We start from the raw sequence: 23502 nt of genomic DNA, 5'->3' as shown, positions 1-23502 counted from the left end.
CTTCTAAGCACCAACCTTGTATAACTGCACTATGTCAAATGTATACGTAATGTCACTGTGCTGTTATCCCCTTTTAAAGATGAACAAACCGATGCTTTGTGAAGTCACTTACCGGTGGGCACACAGCTAGGGGGTGGGGAGACAGAGAACCCAGGTCCCATACGCACGTGCATTCCTATGACACTTATGTACATATATGTGCACACTGCATGTGTGTGTGTGTGCGCGTGTGTATTATTATATCCACACTCTGAGAGAGACTGAAACTAGATCCTAGGATCTAAAAAAAACATGGTCTTCATCCCAGAGAGAGGAAGCACTCAGTGGCCAATGTCACTGGAGTCCGAACATTAAGCTATTGGCCCAAGTGTGCACACATCATCTGAGACTCAGCTTAACATGTTTGGTATGGGTGGCTGGAAGGGGGTGCTGCCTGCGATGGAAGTGAGCCAGCAGAAACAGGATGCTTTCGGGGATAAAGCATTTCAGTCGTGACTATGACAGACTAGATGGTGACAACGATCATAGTATCCGCATCATACCAATAATTGATGGACTGGCTTTACAACTATCGTCCCACTGGGAATGATTTCGTAAGGGCTCTGGTTGGATATTTGAGTATTTTGGAATAGTTTTTTGAGTACACTGAAAATCGGAAAGCGGAGGGCTGACTCTAGGACACCTACTAGGACACCAGGCAATTTAATACCTTGGGTGCTGGCTAGGGGAGCCCCAGACCCAGGCAAAGTGGGTTGGGCTGGATTACAACAGGGGTGTCAGGTCCTACATGTTCTCCTTGGAAGTCTGACTCCCAGCTTAGAATATTTTACACTCTTGGGTGGTGTGACCTGGTGGAGAGAGGGATTTCCCTGACTAGAGGGATGACGGGTGGTGGGTTCTGTGGGCAGTGGAGACTTCTGTCCCTGTCTTATGCTACACTCACATGATGGGAGGGCAGAGTCAGAAGGAGTGGGTGCCTGGGATGAATCTCGGTGGCCCTGGGAGCACTGGCCAAGGCCCCAGGAGGAAATGTGCATCCGGAGTATGGGTGCTTTGAAAACAGGAAGTATCAGCCTCTTAGTGTGCTTGGACAAGGAGCACATAAGTGATGAGAATGAAGGACCAGAACCCTTCTCTGGTGTTCTCATCTGTGGAAGGGTACCCACCCTCCCTCCACCCCCCAAACCTGCCCGAGATTGCATCTTCTGCCCACCTTAGTGGGTGTTTGGGGGAGGATGAACCAGACTGGTCTCCTTCAGAAGGTAAATATACCACTTGTGTTTGAGTGATATAGAATAAATTCATACTACATATTATGCATATTTGTATACTAATTAAGGTTATGGAAAGTTGAAACAGGGTTTAGTCCTTAATGATTTTGTATCTCATTACACTAACTTACACATGTAAGAATGACAAAATTTACAATTTCTTTTTTGTTTTTAAGTTAACGTGTAGTGTATTATTAATTTCAGGGTAGAATTTAGTGATTCATCGGTTGCAAACAACACCCAGTGCTCATTCCATCAGGTGCCCTCCTTAGTGCCCATCCCCCCGTTACCTCATCCCCCCCCTCACCTCCAGCGACCCTCAGTTTGTTTGCTAGAGTTAAGTATCTCTTACAATTTCTATCTCATTTCATACAATGAGGCAGATTTGGCCTAATGATTAAACTACTCTTAACGAAGGGCCCCAATTTATGAGCAGGTATCTTGCATGAAACAATAAATAATTGTGGAATAAATGAGGAAACAATTTTTAGAAGTTAAGTTATCAGGCACTTAGAACCCATAGTTCAGTTCCTATAGAAATAGTTTTATAAATGTTAACTGCTTTTCATGCAGCCCCACAAAAGTACAGAATTGATATAAAATGTAGTGTATAGACCCCTGTCATAAAACCCTGGGGCCAGACTGTTTCTGAATTATTATTATTATTATTATTCTGCTGCATGTACAGTGTTTTCCATAGTACTCCCTGTAGGGTTGGGGATGGCAGACTTTAATCAAAGAGTATTTTTGTGAAATATAGGACTCTTCACACTAAGTGAAATGAATAAAGATCAGTCTCATGTTAGTCCAAATCAGGTTTTTGTTGCTAAATCAGTTTGGGTGCACAGGTATAGAAAATGTTTGATTTTCAGAGTTTTATGAATTACAAATGTGGATAAGGGATTATAACCATAGAGTCTACCCACGATATGGGTTCTATTGTGATAATCTCTTCCAAATGCCACAAACAGACTTCTTTTGACAGAGTCCTAGGTGAGAGAAGGAACTGGACCTTTCATGTCCTACCGTGGGCCTTGCCTGTGAGTGTAAGGCTCCCACCTCTCTGGGAAAGGGGCTTTTAGCTTTTTGAGGATCTGGTAGAAGCTCATGGGTCCTTTCTCCCTAGAAAAATTTAAAAATGTAAATAGACACAAAAAATGCAAAGATTTTCATGGGACTCACAGACATGGGTCTTAGATTAAGAATCCCTACCCTACATCTTAGAAGAAGGGGACCTGAAGATGATTCAGAAGTAGCACAGGGAGTCCTAGGCACACCTGGTCACAGGAGGCTGGGGGTGGGAGATACGGGGTAAAGGTGACGGTAGGTGTGTTCCACATATAGCATGACATGCTAACGTATTTTCTAGTTGTTGACTGATGGCAGTTCTGGTGGTCACAGTGGAAGAGCGTTTCAGCTATTTCTCTATTAGGGGTATTTACAAGCCCAGGATTGCCTAAAATGGAAGGGAGTCATCACGGTCCAGGCAGGGAGGCAGGGAATGAGGTTAGGGATATCACAAGGCTCCTTCCAGTTTGGACAGTTAGGAATGGGGGGTGTCAGCACTCTGACAGTCTGCGAGGGAGTGACATTATCAACAGCCTGTGGAACCACCCCTGTTTCAAAGGATGACCTTTGCCTCACCGGACTTGAAGCCCATCTTCTTGGGGTGTTGAAACAGGTTTTTACATTTCATTGGCAATTCAAACATTGGTTCTTCAGCTGAGATGAAAGGCAAGAAGTCAGTGAGATCCAAGTATCTGTAACGAGGCCACCTGTTAACTAAAAACGGAACCAGCCTCACTAGTGGGCTCCAGGAGGGTGAGATGGGCAAGAGGGCTAGGCTTTACATTTTCAGCCTAACTTCCTGCTGTCTTGTTATGATTCTTAATTTCTCTATTTCCTAATTCCTTCTATAAAAGTTCACTTATACAGACACATTTCAAATATGGGAGGATAATAAAATGGAATGTGATCTACTTAAAATACTAGAGCATTAAATAAAAATGTTATTAGAATACCCAACTTTTGTAGCAACATGGACGGGACTGGAAGAGATTATGCTGAGTGAAATAAGTCAAGCAGAGAGAGTTAATTATCATATGGTTTCACTTATTTGTGGAGCATAACAAATAGCATGGAGGACAAGGGGCGTTAGAGAGGAGTAGGGAATTTGGGTAAATTGGAAGGGGAGGTGAACCATGAGAGACTATGGACTCTGAAAAACAATCTGAGGGGTTTGAAGTGGCGGGGGGGTGGGAGGTTGCGGTACCAGGTGGTGGGTATTATGGAGGGCACGGCTTGCATGGAGCACTGGGTGTGGTGAAAAAAATAATGAATACTGTTTTTCTGAAAATAAATAAATTGGAAAAAAAATGTTATTAGAAACAGAAATTTGGTCTTACTTGGAAAATACTGCTTCTTCCCTTTAGGTTGGGAGATTTTAGAGACGTACTTTTTCTTCTCGTCCTTTTCCTCTTTTATCACGGGTCTCTCTAAATAATTTCTATTAAGAGCAGTTTCTGAACATTCAGAGAGAAAGTCTTCTGAGTAATCACAGCGAGCACTTAAACTTCTGCAGGAACACTGGGACCTGCTATAGTCAACACTCCTATCGGAGGCGTGTCCGGGGCTGCCACTGGGACAGTCACCTGCGCCCGGGCTGCCCCTGTGCTCAGCGCCCAGCCTACCAGGTCCTAATGCCGCACCGGGGAGCTGCCGGTCTAGGTCTGTTTCTGCTGGACCAGGCAGAGACATGGTAAACCACCTGACAGAAGAAAAGTATTTTTAGATTTATAGCTACTGACATTAAAATGAACATATGTCTTATTATACTTAACTATAAATGGAGGACTAGGAAAGGGAAACAATACATTCCTTTCCAGTTATTTTCTGGAAAAATCTCAGTTTGGCTTTTATGTTTTCTCCACATAAGATATAAGATTTACGAGACCAAACTTTGGTGAGGTTATGCTCACAGGTAATGGAAGATAAAGTTCATATCAGAGAACAACAATGACAACAATTTATGAATTACTGAATTACATCCTCGTTCTCGAAGAATGCTGACATTTTTTTTTTTTTTTTGCCTTGAAGAAAATGACAGTACTTGGTAGGTGTGGGTGGCTGGTATGAAGTGGAACACTGAGGAAAGCCAGACATTATTTGTGGAGATGCACACACTTTTATTTATTAGTGATGAAATTACACTTTTGAGATTAAACATATAATATAGAATACAACTGATGAATCTATTAGTTCTCTAGAGCTCACATTCATTCTAAATATAAGAGTAATAGTGAGTCCCAGGGATGTACACTTGATCCATAATTATAAGGCTTTTTTACATTTTAACTTAAAAAAATTTGCATTCCTTTCTGTGCTTTATTTAGACTATTATAACATGAAAATAACTTCCCTGATTATATGTTACATGATGACAGACGGAAGTCAGAAAAACATGCTGATTTGCATGGAAAAATCATCCAAGTATTGGAGGCTTTTTGAAGACAACCTACCCAACGGAAAGTTCACATTTGTTTAATAACGAACGGCCTATATTTGCAGCTACATAAAGACTGGACTTTTACAAATAATGGATTTGGAAAAATCCAAACTGAGTTTGTCTAATTGTTATAAACTTAAATATTCAGTGTGAAAAAAACTCTTACTTAGGAATTAAGTAAGAATAAAGTAAAGCAGACTTCAAAGAAATGTGTTTAAAAACTGAAGATGGAAATGAAATTTGATGAAGTGATCCTAGTTTCTTATCAGAGACAAAAGATCCTACATAGTCCAAAGTCCTTATCACTGAAGTCCATGGCGGAGTAACTTTATTTAATTAAGACCTAGACAGAGTCTCTTTTATTTTGGGTGGATTTGATTCAAATCGAGTACCGTACAAGGCGATTTAAACACAGTAGTTCTTCAGGAATGTTTAGGTCATGAAAGTTTTAGTTCAGTGAATTACTCCCCAAAGCAACTTTCACACACTGTTTCAGGGTCCATGTAGCTAAAATAAATCTTCGGCCCTTTGTTCCTTGCACCCTGCATAATTAACATTCAGTGAAAAATAGATTACTGCATTTTACTTCCTCTCTATTTTTAAATTCTTGGTTTAGAGCCTAGGCAGCAGTATTGAACTTGACTGAGCTGAGCCACTTGTGTGACAAAAAAGGCCGGGTGACTGCGTCTCTCACACAAGCTCTCCCACACGCGCCCCACAAGGTCAGCAAGACTTCTTTCTTCCTTTCTGATTGAAGGGCCCTGGGAGAGCCGGCAGCCCACAGTTAAATGCACACTCCCCAAGAACACGAATTTCACAGGAAAGCTGCTCTCTGAGGTGCAGTGAGTCCAGCTCGGAGCTCGCTCAGGACGGCCGCTGCACATAGCTTCTCACATAGCCCTGAGCCACGGTAATTTAGAAAGAGTGATTCCAACAGACGCAAACTATTTTTTTAAAAAATTTTTGTTAAGTAATTTCTCTATGCCCAACGTGGGGCTCGAACTCACAACCCTGAGATCAAGAGTAGCGCGCTCCACTGACTGAGGCAGCCTGGCGCCCTTGCACACGGACTTTGGATACTGTTGATAAGCAAGCCCTGAGTTATCTGAAATGAGAATTTAAAATGGAGACAATATGAAATCAAACAAGAAGGACCCCAAACGTGGGCTCTCCAGAAGGCTGGCTTTGGTTACACGCCAGATGGCTCCGCGTCCCTCTGCAATGTCCCTGCACTAAGGCACAGTAATGCTGCCAGGGGATGTTGCATCAACGCACTTGAAACAAAGGAACTCAGCTCCCAGGGGTTTTACAAGGGTTATTTCTTTTCACTTAATACCCTCGACTCTTCTGTTTTATCAAGAAAGCAAAAGAGAAATTAGCTGCCATCAGACCCTTCACAACAGGGATCTAACATCCTCTCTACTAAGAGTTTTTTTTTTTTTTTAAAGATTTTATTTATTTGACAGAGAGAGAGAGATCACAAGTAGGCAGAGAGGCAGACAGAGAAAGGGGGAAGCAGGCTCCCTGCTGAGCAGAAAGCCTGATGCGGGGCTCGATCCCAGGACCGGGGGATCATGACCTGAGCTGAAGGCAGAGGTTTTAACCCACTGAGCCACCCAGGTGCCCTCTATTAAGAGTTTTTTTTTCCATAAATCAGTTTCTGCCTCTTTCTGCCTTGGCTTGACTCTCAACCTTGGCTGAGTCTTGGCTTTCCACAACCTGCATTCACATCATGTACTCCTGGCCATGTGAAGGGGACAGGCTCAGACCACGTGAAGAGGACACGCTCAGACGGGTTAAACACTTGTTCATGTTTTCCCCCTTCAAGGTCAGGGATTTTTTCATTAAGTATCAGCAGCAAACACCACACATCCTAAGGCAAAGAATCAATTTTTCCAGACCCATTCTGCTGTGTAACAGGGGACAGAGGCACAGGCAAAGATCCTCACTTTTGAACATTTGCAAATGGTTAAGAAGAGACCAAGATGTTGGTATATGAAATTCCAAAGGTCCAAAAATGTTCCCTTTGGCCCTCATAGCCTTGCCTGTCCGAGTTCCTCCTCACCCCTCCTTGCTCATGACTTTAGCTCCGAACTTCCTCCCCCATCCATCCTGATAAATCCACATCACTGCGAGAAGCTTATCTGTGAGAAGAATTTTTGACCATTTGTTCTTGGCTGACTTCCCCTTCTAAAGCCTTATAAAAATTCCCTCCTCCTTCTTTGTAACACACCTCTGAGAAAGCCATCCCAGTATCGTAGGATACAGGCTTAATTCAAGACTGTGTTTCACTTACAGTCACAAATTGTTCAAAAGCTACAGGAGTGGGTGTGTGACAATCGAAGGTGACAATACGAAGGAATACCAGCGTGGGTTCAAACCCGAGTCTGTCAGTTGGTTAAGTGACCTTGACCATCTACACAACGTGATAGCAGCACTGATTCCATGGGGTTATTATAGGGAGAAATGAAATGGTGTTTGTAAATACCCATCACGGTACCTGTCATGTAGTTTGCAATCAACGAATACTAGTTCCCTCTTGGACAAGTATTTCTGGGACAAATGCTGGGACTCTCCAGGGCCCTGCCTGTGTCTTTATGCGAGAGATGCAAACACAAGTCAGTCTATTTCCCCAGACTACCTTACTGGGAAAAATTACTTGACTAAAGCCATCTGACTGAAAGCTCCCTGAAGACAGAGGCTGTCTTGTTCCTGTTGTCACTTCAGGCCTAGCAGAGTGCTGCCACATGATCCACATTTGTAAATGCTTGACTAATGATCACCACCATCCCTGCAGTAGGCTCTATGCCAGCACAGAGGTAAGAGCTTACATACGGTGGATTACTTCATCATGAGGACAGTCCTGTGTAATGGGTGCTAGTAACCCTATCTTACAGATGAGTGCACTGAGGCTCAGAAATAACCTGTCCAAGGTCACAGAGCTAGAGTTGGGAGAAGTGAGTTTTGAATCCAGGTCTGTAGGCCTTGAAAGTTTTTTCACTTACGTTATGCTGCGTGACCCCCAAATGGACATCATTTGACCCAACTTATGTATCACTGTAACCTTAAAATGTTCCATTATTTCAAACCCTGTGACAGGCCTATGGGAAAAACTTGCTATTCAGCTTTTCTTGTTTTACCTCTAGTGTTGAGTCCCAGATCTGAGACTGTATTGAAAATTATCACTCATCCCGTAATCTTTCAGATTAATCAGTGCCACTCACTTAGAATCTGTTCCATGACAGGAACAGGGAGATGAGGAATGGAAGGTTAGGGTGCTGGAGTATTTTTTTCCATTTTTGGATCAGAATGTGGAGGTTTGATGACGTGCTTATACTCCACTCCATCTACATTAAAAAAATACTCCCTCTGAATCACATGCTTCCAGAGGGCTAAAATGAGTTTTGATGCCCCATGTCTGATGTAGCAGAGAGCTAGCCATCTTGGTTTCTTTAGTAAACACTGATATCACAGGAAAAAAAAAGGAAAAAATTCTCATGGAAATCCACTGGAGCCAAATAAGCCTTAATATCTCTAAACAACCTCACTCTTAAAACAATTCTACCAGATTAAAATGTACTCTAATGGAAGGCTTTATAGGTTTAGCTGTAAAAAAGAAGGTGCATCTGAGGAATTATTGCCCTCCTCATTTAGATCTGAAAGAACTATAAGCCTCTATTGATGGCTGAATTGTCACACTGTACACAGTCTCCTGTGAGTCTCTATTTTGCAAGGTCTCTATGGCTTGGAGACTGAATTGTAGCTCCTTTAACACGCTTGAAAAAATAATCTCATACAATTAAAAATATCTCAATGAGAAGATGCCATATTAACAAAATTGTCTATTAGTATTTCCTGCTCATTAATGCAATAGGTATAGTTTTCATGAGATGCAAATGTGGTCTTATTATAGAGAAATCTTTTTTTTGTGTATGTGGGATGGGTGGATAGAAAATTCTTTATTGTCACCAATTATCTAGTGGATGTAATGTCAGGTTTTTTTTTTTAAGATTATTTATTTGACAGAGAGAGAGCAAGTGAGCACATAAGCAGGGGGTGCAGCAGGCAGAGGCAGAGGGAAAGGGAGAAGCAGGCTCCCCAAGGAGAAGGGAACCCGACATGGGGCTCGATCCCAGGACCCCAGGACCATGACCTGAGCTGAAGGCAGATGCCTAACCAACTGAGCCACCCAGGTGCCCCTTTAATACATTCCTATAGTACATGGTATGAGGCACAGTCAGTCTACTGTTGGTCACTATTATAACCTAATCTATTTCACTGATAAAAAACATTAAGTAACTCAGATTAATTACTGGGTTCATTGATCTATACTGCCTCATAATTAAAAAGACACAAATACTTTATGTAGTAAAAGGGACTTTGCATTGATCAGGTGAAGGGGCCTGAGGTCAGGAGATTGTCTATGTGGGCCTGATGTAAACACAAACTATGATTTCAATCCATATCTGTAAGATGTTTTAGAATTTACTAAACTTAAAGTTGTCATAAATGCTTTACATGGTGCTATGTTCTTTTGAGACAGAGTGTTTCCAACCTAGTGAAGCCACAATGTGGAATTTACTAGGACTTATTAATTTCAGTGTTATTAATATCAGCTTTTAGGTAAACTTATGTACTTCCTTCTGCCATAATAAATAGAAAGATAGCTGTTCTTAGTATTAACAGTAGTCTTGGACAAAAACACATCATAAGAGAAATGGGGACCAGATGGTTTCATATTAAGCATATCAGTAGCAATGGTACCAGCACTTGAATGAGTTTATTAGGTGATTCACCAACATTTAAATGATCATTTTTAATGCATCCAATGGGTCAACATAGTTGTCATACTGACAGCATATATTTCATAAGAAAACTAAATCATAAGCCATTTGGATACAATTTTTTAAACCTCTTTTATTGCATATATAGAAATACAGTATGCAAATGACATGTGATAAACTGCACATATTTGAAGTGTCTGATTTGATCGTTATAGACGCATGAATATACTTGGGAGATGAACACCAACATCCAGAGAGTTGACACATCCACTGTCTCCAGAAGTTTCCCTTGGCCCCCGTGTCATTCCTCTCCCCTGATGCTCCCTGCTCCCCACCTTTACCTCAGACAACCACTGACTATATTTTGTCCCCTTACGTTTGCATTTCCCACAGTTTTATATGAATGGAATCATACAGTCTGCACTTCTATTTGGATTGCATTCTTTAACTTGGCATCATTATTTTGAGATTCATCCAAGTTACTAGGTATATCAAGAGTTCATTCTTTTTTTAAGTGCTGAGTACTATCCAATTGTGTGACTTATACCACAATTTGTTTGCTCATCACCTGATGATGGACCTTTCTGCTCTCTTCATTGTTTGCCTATTACAAATAAAACTGCTATGAACATTGATACACAAGTCTTACATATGGGCATAGGATTTCTTTCCTTTGGGGTGAATACCCTGGAATGGAACGACTGAAGCAAATGGTAGGTGTACGTTTAACTTCTTAAGAAACTGCCAAACTGTTTTCCAAAGAGGCTGTACCATTTTGCATTCCCATCAGCAGTGTCTAAGAGTTCCTGCTGTTCCACATTGCTGCTGACACTTGATATGGTCACTCTTTTTAAAAACCTAATAGGTCTGTTTAGTGATATCCCATGTGATTTTCATTTTAATTTCCCAAATGACAAATAATATTGAACATCTTTTCATGAGCTTATTTCCCATCCTAACATCTTCCTTTTTTCGGGGGTGGATGGAATGCCTGTTCAAATCTTTTGTCTGTTTTTCGATTGTGTTGCTTGTTTTCTTATGGTTGACTTTTCGGAGCTCTTTTATAACCTGGTCATTAAGTCTTTTATTAGATGTACATTTTTTAAATTTATTTTTTATTTTCAGCACAACAGTATTCATTATTTTTGCACCACACCCAGTGCTCCATGCAATCCGTGCCCTCTATAATACCCACCACCTGGTACCCTGACCTCCCACCCCCCGCCCCTTCAAAACCCTCAGACTGTTTTTCAGAGTCCATAGTCTCTCATGGTTCACCTCCCCTTCCAATTTCCCCCAACTCCCTTCTCCTCTCTAACTCCCCATATCCTCCATGCTATTTGTTATGCTCCACAAATAAGTGAAACCATATGATAATTGACTCTCTCTGCTTGACTTATTTCACTCAGCATCATCTCTTCCAGTCCCATCCATGTTGCTATAAAAGTTGGGTATTCGTCCTTTCTGATGGAAGCACAATACTCCATAGTGTATATGGACCATATCTTCCTTATCCATTCGTCCGTTGAAGGGCATCTTGGTTCTTTCCAGTTTGGCAACCATGGTCATTGCTGCTATAAACATTGGGGTACAGATGGCCCTTCTTTTCACTCCATCTGTATCTTTGGGGTAAATACCCAGGAGTGCAATGGCAGGGTCATAGGGAAGTTCTATTTTTAATTTCTTGAGGAATCTCCACACTGTTCCCCAAAGAGGCTGCACCAACTTGCATTCCCACCAACAGTGTAAGAGGGTTCCCCTTTCTTCACATCCCCTCCAACACATGTTGTTTCCTGTCTTGCTAATTTTGGCCATTCTAACTGGTGTAAGGTGATATCTCAATGTGGTTTTAATTTGAATCTCCCTGATGGCTAGTGATGATAACATTTTTTCATGTGTCTGATAGCCATTTGTATGTCTTCACTGGAGAAGTGTCTGTCCATATCTTCTGCCCATTTTTTGATATGATTGTCTGTTTTGTGTTGAGTTTGAGGAGTTCATTATAGATCCTGGATATCAACCTTTTGTCTGTACTGTCACTTGCAAATATCTTCTCCCATTCCGTGGGTTGCCTCTTTGTTTTCTTGACTGTTTCCTTGGCTGTGCAGAAGCTTTTGATTTTGATGAAGTCCCAGAAGTTCATCTTCGCTTTTGTTTCCTTTGCCTTTGGAGACGTATCTTGAAAGAAGTTGCTGTGGCTGATATCAAAGAGATTACTGCCTATGTTCTCCTCTAGGATTCTGATGGATTCCTGTCTCACATTGAGGTCTTTTATCCATTTTGAGTTTATCTTTGTGTACGGTGTAAGAGAATGGTCGAGTTTCATTCTTCTACATATAGCTGCCCAGTTTTCCCAGCACCATTTATTTAAATGGTGCTGGGAAAACTGGGCAGCTATATGTAGAAAAATTAGATGTACATTTGCAAATACTTTCTCCAAACTGTGGCTTGTGTTTTCACTCCTTAAAAGTTTTTGAAGATGTTTTTAATTTTGATGAAGCCCAACTGCCAATTTTTTTTTATGAATGATCCTTCTGGTGTTACAACTAAGAAATTTTTACATAACTGGACGGCACAAAGATTTTCTCCCAGAAATTTTATAGTTTTGCTTTACTTTGATCCATTTTGAGTTAATTATGGTGGATCAGAAATTGATGAAAGTTCATATTTTTTAAATAAGGATATCAATTGTTCTAGCACCATTTCTTGAAAAGACCAGCCCTTTCCCACCGAACTGTGTCTGCATCTTTATAACTGAGATGTCTGTACGTGGGTCTATTTCTGTGCTCTCTCTTCTGCTCTGCTCCTCTAGTTCTCTACCTTTACACCAATACAACACTGTTCTGGTTGCTGCAGCTTTATAATTAATCTTGAAATGTGAGAGCATTTGTCCTCCAACTCTGTCCTTTGTTCTCCAAGTTGTTTGGCTATTTTATTCAGGTCCTCTGAGTTTCCATGGGGATGTTAAAATCAGCTTGTCAATTGGGATTGTCAAATGGGATTGTCACTGGGATCATGTTGAGTTGATAGATAAATTCACAGAGAACAAATAACTTGACAAAATTGAGTCTTCTAGCCATGGTCAAGCCATACCTCTGGCTTGTTAGGCCATCTTTAGTTGTTTTGTTTTTTTTTGGTACATAGATCTCAGCAATGTTTTGTTGTTTTTGGTACATAGATCTCTTACATCACTTTTTTCAGAATTATCCCTAAATATTTCATATTTTTTAAAAGATTTGTATTTACTTATTTGAGAGAGAGCGCGCAAGCATGAGTGGGGAGGAAAAGCAGAGGGAGAAGCAGACTCCCTCTGAATGGGGAGCCTCTTGTGGGCCTGAGATCATGACCTGAGCTGAAGGCAGAGGCTTAACCAACCGAGTCACCCAGGTGCCCCAACATTTCATATGTTGGATGATAGCTGCTATTATACTGGTATTGTTAAGTAATATTATCTTTTAATTTCAATTTCCAATTATTTGCTGCTAGTACACAGAAATAAAATTGATATTTGCATATTGATGTTGCATCATGTAACCTTGTTTACTGGTTCTAGCAGCTTTTTTATAGATTCTATCACAGATAATGATGTTATCTATAAATAGAGTTGAATTCTCCTTTCCTAACATGGATCCTTTTATTTCTTTTTCTTGCCTGATTAGTTGGCCAGAATATCCAGTAAAATGTTGGTTACAAGTGTTGGTAAGAGTTGATGTCCTTGTCTTGTTTCGGATCTGAGAAGGAAAGGGTCCCGTATTTCACCATTAAGTGTGATGTTACTGTAGGTTTTCCTTTATCAGACTAAGGAAGTTCCCTTCTATTCATTATTTATCTAGGGAAGTAAGGCAAATTTTGAGGGGAAAAATGGGAAGGCAGAAGTTATCAGGAGAGAGAGGGAAAAGATAAAGGGGAGAAGCAGAATCAGGGAATGAGAGAAGTCCATTTGGGGCTCCTGCTGAAAGCCTAGGGAATATCCCTGTGGAAACCCTTTTTCCACCCAGGCTCAGGCAGTGGACATCTGCCTTGTACAGTACAAGCAGGAACTAGATGTTAGAACAAAGAAGTTGTGCTTTAACTTCCCAAACCAGTTCTATTCCTGAATCCTTCTCTTAAGAATCACGTCAAGCTCGTTAGATTCAGTTTACGGTATTGGCTTAGGAAAAGGTGGTCAGGCACATCTGGAAGACTGGAAGTCCACTTCACTGGTTATCAGGACCCTTCCTGTTGTCATGATAATGATCACCTGACTGTGGACATTCATTCGGGGGAAACCATCAAGTGATTCTTCCACATTGTCACTTTTCCACCGAAGGGCGTACTGGAGCATTCCAGTGCCTCCAGTGATGAAGAAGGGGTCATCACATACCGTTCTCAGCTGTCTTTGGAATGTACTCAGTGTGGACGGTGGTTTCTAAGATGGCTCCCACTGATTCCCACTTCCTGATATTCATGTCCTTGTATAATCCCCTCCCCTTGAGTGTGACTCAGATGTCCCGCCCTCCCTCCCTCTTTCTTTCCTATTCCCTCCCTTCCTTCCTTCCAATTTCATTTATTGGAGAGAGGAGAGAGAGAGAAAACATGAGCAGGGGGGAGGGGCAGAGGGAGAGGGAGAAGCAGACTCCCTGCTGAGCAGGGACACTGAGGTGGGGCTCAATTCCAGGACTCTGGGATCACGATGTGAGCCAAAGGCAGCTGCTTAACCAACTGAGCCACCCAGGCAGCCCAAAGAACATTTATTTAGTATCTACCAGGCACTGGCGTTATGAAGAAAGCAAACCTCTGCCTTCAAGATTTTAAAAATAAGTAGTTAGTAATTATGTTATTAGTGCTTACTATAGAGTGAGCAGACTAGTTTTTGATATACCAGTTTATGGTGTTGTATAGTTCAGATTTTGGCAACATTTGTATTTTGAACACTGACTAGTGTTTATAGTATAAAGTGCTGTTTGATTACCGTTGAAGCATAATTGCACTGGTTCTATCATAACAGGGTTTACAGTGGTTTCTTTGTTGTTATGACTCATGAATACAACCCACAATTAAAAACACCATTTAAATTGAAAAAATGTAATCCAGCTGATGATATGCTTTTCTGGAATGCACTGCAAAAAGGGATGGCTGCCCAGCAGAACAATACATTCATGTATCATGTTTGTTTAGTTATAGAATTAGAAAGAAGAATGTTTGGGGCACCTGGGTGGCTCAGTTGGTTAAGTCTCTGCCTTCAGCTCAGGTCATGATCTCAGGGTCCTGGGATCGAGTTCCGAATCAGGCTCTCTGCTCAGCAGGGAGCCTGCTGCCCTCTCTCTCTCTGCCTGCCTCTCTGCCTACTTGTGATTTCTCTCTCTCTGTTAAATAATAAAATCTTAAAAAAAAAGAAAGAAGAATGTTCAAGATCAAGATATACATTTGAATCATTCTGAAACTATACTTTTGTGTCATTGCCTTCAATTCTTTTTCACAAAAGCAGACCAAAAAATATGCTAAAATGTTTTAAAATGAATTAATACATACCTGCTGTCCTTTATCAAACGTTCCTAAGATGTATGAAGATCAACTATATGTTCTGAGCTGAGGGTTCTTCACACTGTAGTATTTATGAAGTTTCCAGGGCAGTATTTTTTGACATGTTTTGGTCTCTTTTTAGGGAAAGAATATATTTAAAAAAACCTAGAATATTATGAAAGGAAAATGTCAAGATCTCACAAATGAACATTTATATAGAAGAATATTAAACATTTTGAATCTGTATTAATTTATATATACTCATTTGTTTATGGATTGCTGTATACTTCAACACTGTTGTTTCCTTTCCCACTTTATTTTTCCCTATAGCACATCTCATATGATATAATACATATTATAGTTATTTAGCTTATCTCCTGCCTGACTGCCCCACTGAATTGTATGTTTCAAGACTGCAGCCTTTTGACTATTTGTCTACTGCTCAGTGCCCAGAAGAGTTCCCAGGACATAGTTAGTGTTCAATAAACATTGATTAAATAAATTAATGGTCAGGCTGCTTCTATGCTTAATTCCTATCTCCATTATCTATTACTCCTGACAAAGTTTTCATGACTCCTGACCCAACTTAAGATGCCCTAAATAAATGCTTTCCCAACATGATAAACAAATACACATCTCAAACTTAAAAGCTAGCTTCATGCTTAATAGTAAAACATTAACTGATGTTGCTAAGAGGATTAAGATAAAGATGCCCGCTATTACTTCTGTTAGTGAATACTGTTTTGGAGGTGCTAGACAATGAAATTAGATGTGAGAAAGAAATAAGAGGAATAAACACTTGAAAAGAAATGGCAAATTATCATGTGCAGATGGCATGATTGTATATTTAAAAAACCCTATAAAACACTGTAACGTAAAGAGCATTCAATAAAAACTACAGTTTTATAGTTATTAAGTGGACATAAAAATCAATCTTTTCTGTATGCAAATGAAAATGACTCAGAAAATAGATAAAAATATCCTACTTACTGTATCAGCTAAGAATCTGAAAGTATCTGATACAGGTTTAATACAAACAATATAGAGAAAACTTTAAAACTACTGAAAGAAATAAAAAATTTATATAAGTAGAAAGATGTATGGTATTCTTACATAAGGACCCAGATGATAAAATTGTAAATTCTCCCTACTTTAATCTACATAATCAAAATACTCCTAATAAAATGTCAAGAGTAATTTTTTTTGAAATTTGACAAAATGACACTAAATTCTTATGGAAAAATAAATATGGGAGAGTCCAAAGGATTTTGAACAAGAATGACTGGGAGGGATGACCTCTGTCAGACGCAGAGACAGAAGTCCAGAAGTCCAGATGCTAAAACAGCCTGCTTGTAGTGCTTGAAGAGACAGAGCCACGTGCCAGAATAGAGTTCCGAGACAGAAGCACATATGTAGTGAAATCTAGTGTAAGATAAAGGTGGAGAAAAGAGTACATTTAATAAATGATGGGAGGGGGGGATAGGCCAGACATCTGGAAACCAAACCAAAAGCAAATTCTTACTGTATTCCTTACACTCAAGTAAGTATCAGATGGAGTGAAAATGTAAATGTTAGAAACAAACCATCAAAGGACATAATAAAAGCAGCTGCACAGAACCTTAAAGCTTCTGTACAACAACAACAACAACAACAACAGATCAAAGTTGGAAGGCACATGAGAAAATGGGAAAACTATTTTCAAGGCATATGACAAAGAGCTAATTTCCTTAATTTACAAAGAAGTGTAATAATAATGCATTAGTAAAATGGGAAAAGTATATGAACACATTGCAGAACAAGCACAATATGGAAACACAGACACCCAAGGAATATATAAAAAGATGTTCAATTAATTAATGAAATGCAATGAAAACTATTAGATTCCAGTTTGATCCATCAGAATGGCAAAAATTAAAGGGTTGGATAATATATCATTATGACTATGATTAATAATAATACTGCTAATGCACAGTATAAAACATGAAAGAATGAGATGCATCTCTGCATGTACAGTATGTAAAAAACCCTAAAAGATGTTCATTTCTTTTCTTTATAGAGATTTACTTATTTTAGAGAAAGAGAGAGACAGAGTGAGGAGGATTCACGCAGAAGGAGAAGAGAGAACCCCAAGCAGACTCCATGCAGAGAGCAGAGTCCAACACGGGGCTTGATCCCAGGACCCTGAGATCATGACCTGAGCTGAAACTAAGAGCTGGACGCTTAACTGACTGCGCCACCCAGGTGCCCTGAGATGTTCATTTTCTAATCAGTATCTATAGGCTGCCCATCACCTGCCATGAAAGGAGTTAAAATCCTGTTTTTAAGATATAAGACTTGCATTTGGTACCATGTAGGGCTGAATAAAGCAACTAGGCCAGCCTAATGATGTCCTAATCCCAAGAACCTGTGAATCCCTAGACCTTGTGGCCAGAACTTTTTTGTATAGTGAAAAGGACTTCACAGTGATTAGATGAAGGGCCTTGAGGTGGGGAGATTACCCATGTGGGCCGGATGTAAACACAAGGGCTATAGGGGTGAGGACCCCAAAAGAGCTGGTCAGAAGAAGCAGTATGATGCAGGAAGCAGAGTCAGCAAAAAAGACACTTTGCTGTTGGCTTTGAAGACAGAGGAAGGGGTCACAGGCCACCTACAGGCTTCTCTAGAAGCTGGAAATGGCCAGGGAATGGATTCACCACTGGAGCCTCCAGAAGGAACCACCCCCGCGGACACCTTAATTTTGGCCCCATAAGACTCATTTCAGACTTCTGATCCCCAGAACTGTAAGAGAATAGATTTGTGTTGTTTTAAGCCACTGAGTTTGTGTTTGTTACAGCAGACACAGGAGACTAATACAGATTATCTACAGAAACATCATGAACCAAAATGAGACAGGCTATTAGAATATAAATCAAATGCACGATTACAAATTTCAAAAAGTCAGACAGGAGGGGGAGTTCAAATGTTTTCAAGAAGTAACTTAATGCTCCCCAAAACCTTCTTGCCTATGCTCGCCCAGGCTACATCCAGGAAAAACATGACCAACTCTTTGGAATTGGTGGGATTGCTGGTTTTGGAAAAACTAATTGGAGAAGAGAGTGGACTCTCACCAGCATTCAGGATGGACATTTTGAAAAAGCAAGAGGGCTGACCCTTGTGCAGACACTTTGGTGCAGGTGGGAAAGCAAAAATGTATGGGGGTGGGGAGGGGAGTGGGGGGAGATGGTGGAGAAGACGTGGAAAGAGGCTCAAAGCCAGCTGGCAAGGTCGGGAAATTAACTACACAGAACAAAGAAGTGAACTGGGGAAATATATTTAGAATTATGGAGGCCAAGTTTATTTCCACCTGTAAGAGTTTTACTTACATGGAAAAAAAAACCCACCAAAACTTACACCCCTGAGTTGAATAAGAATAGTGGGTTAAAAATACACACACATGGACAGAAACAGTTATAGATCTATGTGTACACGTGTATGTATTTTTCCTAACTCTGCTCCCTGAGGGCCTCGAAGCAATGGTCACCCAGAAACAATGAGTATACTGAGCACCAAACTCCACTAAAATAGCATTCTCCACTAAGAAGAATCAGGTTCCTAGGAGGAATGAGTAACTCCAGGCCTGGGATAAGGGAAGTCCAAGAGAAGGCTGATATGTGTCAAAGGACACAGAAGCCAGCTTAACAAAGTTCTCACTGGTCAAATATAGGACAATTTGAGGATCAAAATAAATGAAGATACAAGATGACAGCCTACTAAAATAAAGTAGGAATCTGGGAGTCCATCCTGATATAATGAATAACTAAATGGATGAGGAAAGAGGAGAAAGCTCTTCCTTATGGTAGGATGACAACTAATAAGCGAACAAGGAGTGGTGGGAATAGAGGCAACAACTTGACAACTATCACAGAGGTAAGTGAGATGGGCAGGAGTTGTCAATGGATGTTAAAGGCCAGTAAATGTCAGACTGATAAAGAACAGAATTTGGCATCCTACTAATCAAAGAGAAAGGGAAAGATGGTGACCTTGTAGAGAAACCTGCCAGATACCACTCTGACCTGGTCATCAAGGTTCACATCCCCTGTGATGGGACAGGTAGACAGCACATACCTCCCCATGCCTGAGAAGGGCACAGGGTCGTTTTAGTGGTCTTCCTGCCAGGAACATGGCCACAGTCAGGTCATGAGAAATGAGCAACCAGATCCAGGTTGAGGGTCTTCCTATAGTACAAAGGAAGGTCTGAGCTCTTTAACAAACCTCTTTAACACAGACACTTTGACACAAAATTAAGCAGAGTATTACATGAATAGAAAAGCTCTTCCTGTAGCTTATAAAAATAGTATCATATTGGTGAAACGATCACCTATCTTAAGGGCTTTCAAAAACACTATTTCAAGCATTACACCCACTTTCAAGATTATGTGTTCTTGCTTCAGAAATTTTTTGCTTCAGAAATTTGGTCATTCTAATACTGAAGAAGGGAAGTTTAAGAATTAACACTGCTTATTGCATTACTGGGTATTTACCCTAAAGACACAAATGTAGTGATCTGAAGGGGTGCGTGCACCCTAAAGTTTATAGCAGCAATGTCCACAATAACCAAACTATGAAAGGAGCCTAAATGTCCATCAACAGATGAATGGATAAAGACGTCTCATACACACACACACACACACACACACACACACACACAGAGGAATATTACACAGCCATCAAAAACGAAATCGTGTCATTTGCAGTGACATGGATGGAACTAGAGGGTATTATGCTAAGAAAAATAAGTCAATCAGAGAAAGACAAGTACCATATGATCTCACTGACATGAGGAATTTGAGAAACAAGACAGAGGCTCATAGGGGAAGGGAGGGAAAAATGAAACAAGATGAAACCAGAGAGGGAGACAAACCATAAGAGACTCTTAATCTCAGGAAGCAAACTTAGGGTTGCTGGAGGCAAAGGGAGGTTGGGAGGGATGGGGTGGCTGGTTGATGGACATTGGAGGGCATATGCTATGGTAAGTGCTATGAATTGTTAAGACTGATGAATCACAGACCTGTTCCCCTGAAACAAACAATATATTATATGTTAATTTTAAAAAAAGAATTAACACTGCTTAAGAGGAAAGGGAGTTTGCTATAAAAGGGAAAAAAAGGGCACATGTAGCCAGATGTGTGAGTTAGTGTCAGCTCTTCCGGCACAGTGAGCTGTTTGGCCTCAAACTGTTCAAAATCTGAAGTTAGTTAATTGTGCCCAGTAACTTCTAAAGGCCATCCATCACAAAAATCCATGAATTAAATATACCTATATATACATATATCAAAGTTCAAGTTTTATTTGATAATATGAAAATGTGCCATGTTCTATGTTAGGGTGGTTAGAGCCATGTGATGTAGGTTTGGTCATTTAACAACTTGATATATTTTACTTATTTTCAACAAAAACCTTGAATTCATTACCAGACTGTATGTGGAGAACAGAATAAAGAAAAACCAGAGGAGAGGATTTCAGAAGGCTGCAGAAAGAAGGTGGCAGCTTGGACTAAGGTGCCAGTGGCAATTAAGAGAAGTGAACAGGGGACAATGTCACCAGGGCTCAGTGACCCACTGGATGCAGGGGTGAGAGAAAAGGTTAAGGAGGAATCCTTGGTGCCAACGGAAAAGGTCCCAGTTGGGAGGCGTGATGGGAGACTTGTCTTCTGCACACGGAGTTGGTGTCTGAGGTATTAAGAGGCAAGGCCATTCTGCTAGTTGTACATATGCTTCAGCACAGAAAGGAGGGTCAAGCTGGAGAGAGAAAGTTGGGAGTCCAGAGTATAAAGGTGGTGGGCATGGATTTGTGCTTCATGTCAGAGTAAGAGGGGCATAGAGAGAGAACGGATGAGAACTGGGCTTTGAGGAACTGCAATATAAAGGGGCCCAGAAAAGGAAAGCGAGCCAGCCAGCATGGTAGCAGGAAAAGCAGAAAGAGGCAGGGTAGACGGGGGCTCAGAAGCCAAGGGAAGACAGCGTTTTAAGAGATGGGAGCAGCGTGGCCAAATTTAAATGTTGCTGAGAGATTGAACAAGACAAGCCCTGGAAATGTCTGATCAGTTGTTTTTGTTTTAGTATAGAAAAGAGGGTGGAAGGCAGAATAGAGGGGGTTAAGGGGTGATACATAAGACATGGATGCATGAAGGATGGCAATTCTTTAAAAAAAGAAAAAAAGTTTGCCTGTCAAAGCTGAAAAATGAAGGGAGACTTTTCTTCCTCTTTCTTTTGTGATGGGACAAAAGAGCATGTTTAAAAGCCAAGGTAAAGACCCAGTTGAGATGGAACAGGTGACTGCTGATAGTGAAGCGTAAGGTTTTTGACAAATGGGTGGGGACTCCAAAGCACAGGGAGGGGTGGCCTTGGATGGGGGGATAACATGGGTATGGCTGCAGGTAAGGCTGGCAGTTGTGGTAGCTGGGGCTTGAGCAGATTCCCATCAGACGGCTTTAGTTCCTCTAGGAAGTGACTGCGTGAGGGAAAGGTGTGAGATCAAATCTGAGCAAGGTGGAGGTTCGTGATTTGCAAGTTTATAAACAGCCCCTCTGCAAGCTGCAGCGATCCTACCATGCTACTTTGGTTAGCTGGGGTTCCGCTTGATGGAAAAATAAAAAATGGGAGCTGGGGTTTGCGATTGGCGGGGTACTGGTGTGTGCAGGCCATTAGGCTCCCCAAAGACAAGGACCCTGCATCATTCTGGGACGGACGGACTGGAGTACCGGCGCCCAGGCTCTCCCTGTCAAATTGACCAACACTGGGCTGATCACTTGTCTCCATGACAATTTTCTTCTTTTGGTGCTTCTCTAGAAAACCAAAAACCAAAAACCAGAGTAGGGAGTAGACAGAACCTAAATTCCTACATGTCTTCTTTTTCTCACTTGGACGGAGGCTCTGGATTCTTTTACTCTTCTGTATGGTTTTAAAAGGTCTTGTCAAAGTTCTATGCAGGGACACAGTCATACACCCAAGGAAGCTAAGGGGCATCTTTCCATTTTTAGCTTGTTAACACTCCCACACTTATGTAGCTTTGGCTACCCGTTTAAGAGCTGCAATCTGCAACATACGTACTAAAAATTATCTTTATCTGTGTAAACTATGGAACACATCGCCTCACAAGGAAGCCTGATTCACTGGCAACGACAGAGAAAGGGACCAGAGTCAGACTGTCCACATTCCAGTCAGCCGGCTACCGAAGCAATCCGGGCGGGGGCAGACGGTGGCCTGGGCCGGGGTGAGGAGTGGGGGTTGGCGGGAAAGAGGGGCTGTGCATCGATCCAGGGTGTGTGTGATGCGAAGGATGTGCTGACAGACTGAATGCGGGGAGGGAGGAAAACGGGAGTCAAGGAGGACCTCAAGGCCTAGACAACCCGGGGAGCGGCTTCCGGGAACGGGGTGGGTCGAAGTGTGGCCAGCACGGGTTGGCGGGAATGTCAGGCCGTGCCTTAGACACCCACGTGTCGAGAGGGTCAGGCTGCTGAGACCCCGGGTCTGAGGTGCTGGGAGGGGGTCGGGGCTGGAGACACACGTCTCGGGCTCGTGGGCGCTCGGAAGGTTCTGAGCCTGTGAGGCTGGACCAGTTCACAGGCAGCGGGTGCAGACACGAGGGCTCCGGGCCGCGCAGCACAGGAACGCGGGCCTTAAGTCCCCGGCGGGCACCGGGCGGCAGGAAATGACACACCGCAGGAATGTCAAGGAATTCACCCCTTCTCGGGCCGGGGATAAGGACTCGTGACGCTAAGGTTGGAAGGAAAGACGCAAAGCGAAGCTAAAGCGGGTGGGCAGGCGCGAACCTCCACGCAGCGGATTCACGCACGAACCAAGCCCTGGCCGGAGGCCGCAGCTGGGGGCGGCGCTGACGGCGGCCGTGGGTCCCCGGGCCGCGGCGGGCCGCCCCTGAGAGAACGCCCCGGCGGCCAGGCCGCGTGCGGAGGGGCCCCGGCGGCGCGGCGAGGGCGGAGACCCCCGGTGCGGGCCGGGCGGGCGCGCTCTGCGGGAGAGGCGGCCGGCGGCCCCGCTACGTTACCGACTCCAGGGAGAGCCAGGCGGCGCGGCCCGAGCCGGGCAGGGGCCAGGGCTGAGTGACCGGAGGCACCGAGAGGCCCAGGGCTTGAGCAGGAGGCTCTGCCTGAGGCCGGGCCGGGCCGTTACCTGCTCCGCGCGGCTCCGCGGCAGAGACAACCCCGCGGCCTCCCGGTCCCGCGCGTCGCTCTGGAAACCCGCGCGCGGCGCCTCCTGGGACCGGCCGAGCCGGGGGGCGGGGCGGCGAGGGCCGCGCGCTTGCGCACTGCTGAGCTGAGCGTTGCGACTTCGGCTCCTTAACCTCCCGCGGCCCACCGCGGCCCACCGCGGCCCCGGGCGCGTCTGGGGCGAACGAACGGATCCCGCGGCCGTGCACTGTCCCTTCACGCTCTCGGCCGCAC

At 42.6% G+C, this 23502-nt stretch overlaps 1 protein-coding gene across 3 annotated transcripts in view; it reads right to left on the bottom strand.

Annotated features, from left to right (window-relative positions):
• LCA5L (lebercilin LCA5 like) overlaps nucleotides 1-23266 on the bottom strand; it is a 39088-nt gene extending 15822 nt beyond the window's left edge. The window contains exons 1-4 of one of the 3 annotated variants that reach the window (XM_044250907.1): nucleotides 23231-23266; nucleotides 15072-15227; nucleotides 3677-4038; nucleotides 2916-3053 (exon numbers count right to left, since the gene is read on the bottom strand). In XM_044250907.1, coding sequence (XP_044106842.1) covers nucleotides 2916-3053; nucleotides 3677-4028 — 490 coding nt within the window. In that variant the 5' untranslated portion in view covers nucleotides 4029-4038; nucleotides 15072-15227; nucleotides 23231-23266. Of the gene's footprint in view, nucleotides 1-2915; nucleotides 3054-3676; nucleotides 4039-15071; nucleotides 15337-23230 lie in introns of those variants that run through there. The other 2 variants (XM_044250906.1, XM_044250908.1) reach the window with 2 other exon arrangements.
• Between the last annotated feature and the right edge of the window lie 236 nt (nucleotides 23267-23502).

This window comes from Neovison vison, chromosome 6 (genome assembly GCF_020171115.1).
Source record: "Neovison vison isolate M4711 chromosome 6, ASM_NN_V1, whole genome shotgun sequence".
NCBI classification, from domain to species: Eukaryota; Metazoa; Chordata; class Mammalia; order Carnivora; family Mustelidae; genus Neogale; species Neogale vison.
The sequence above is the reverse complement of the archived record's forward strand: the minus strand, read 5'-3'. Positions and strand labels throughout refer to the sequence as shown.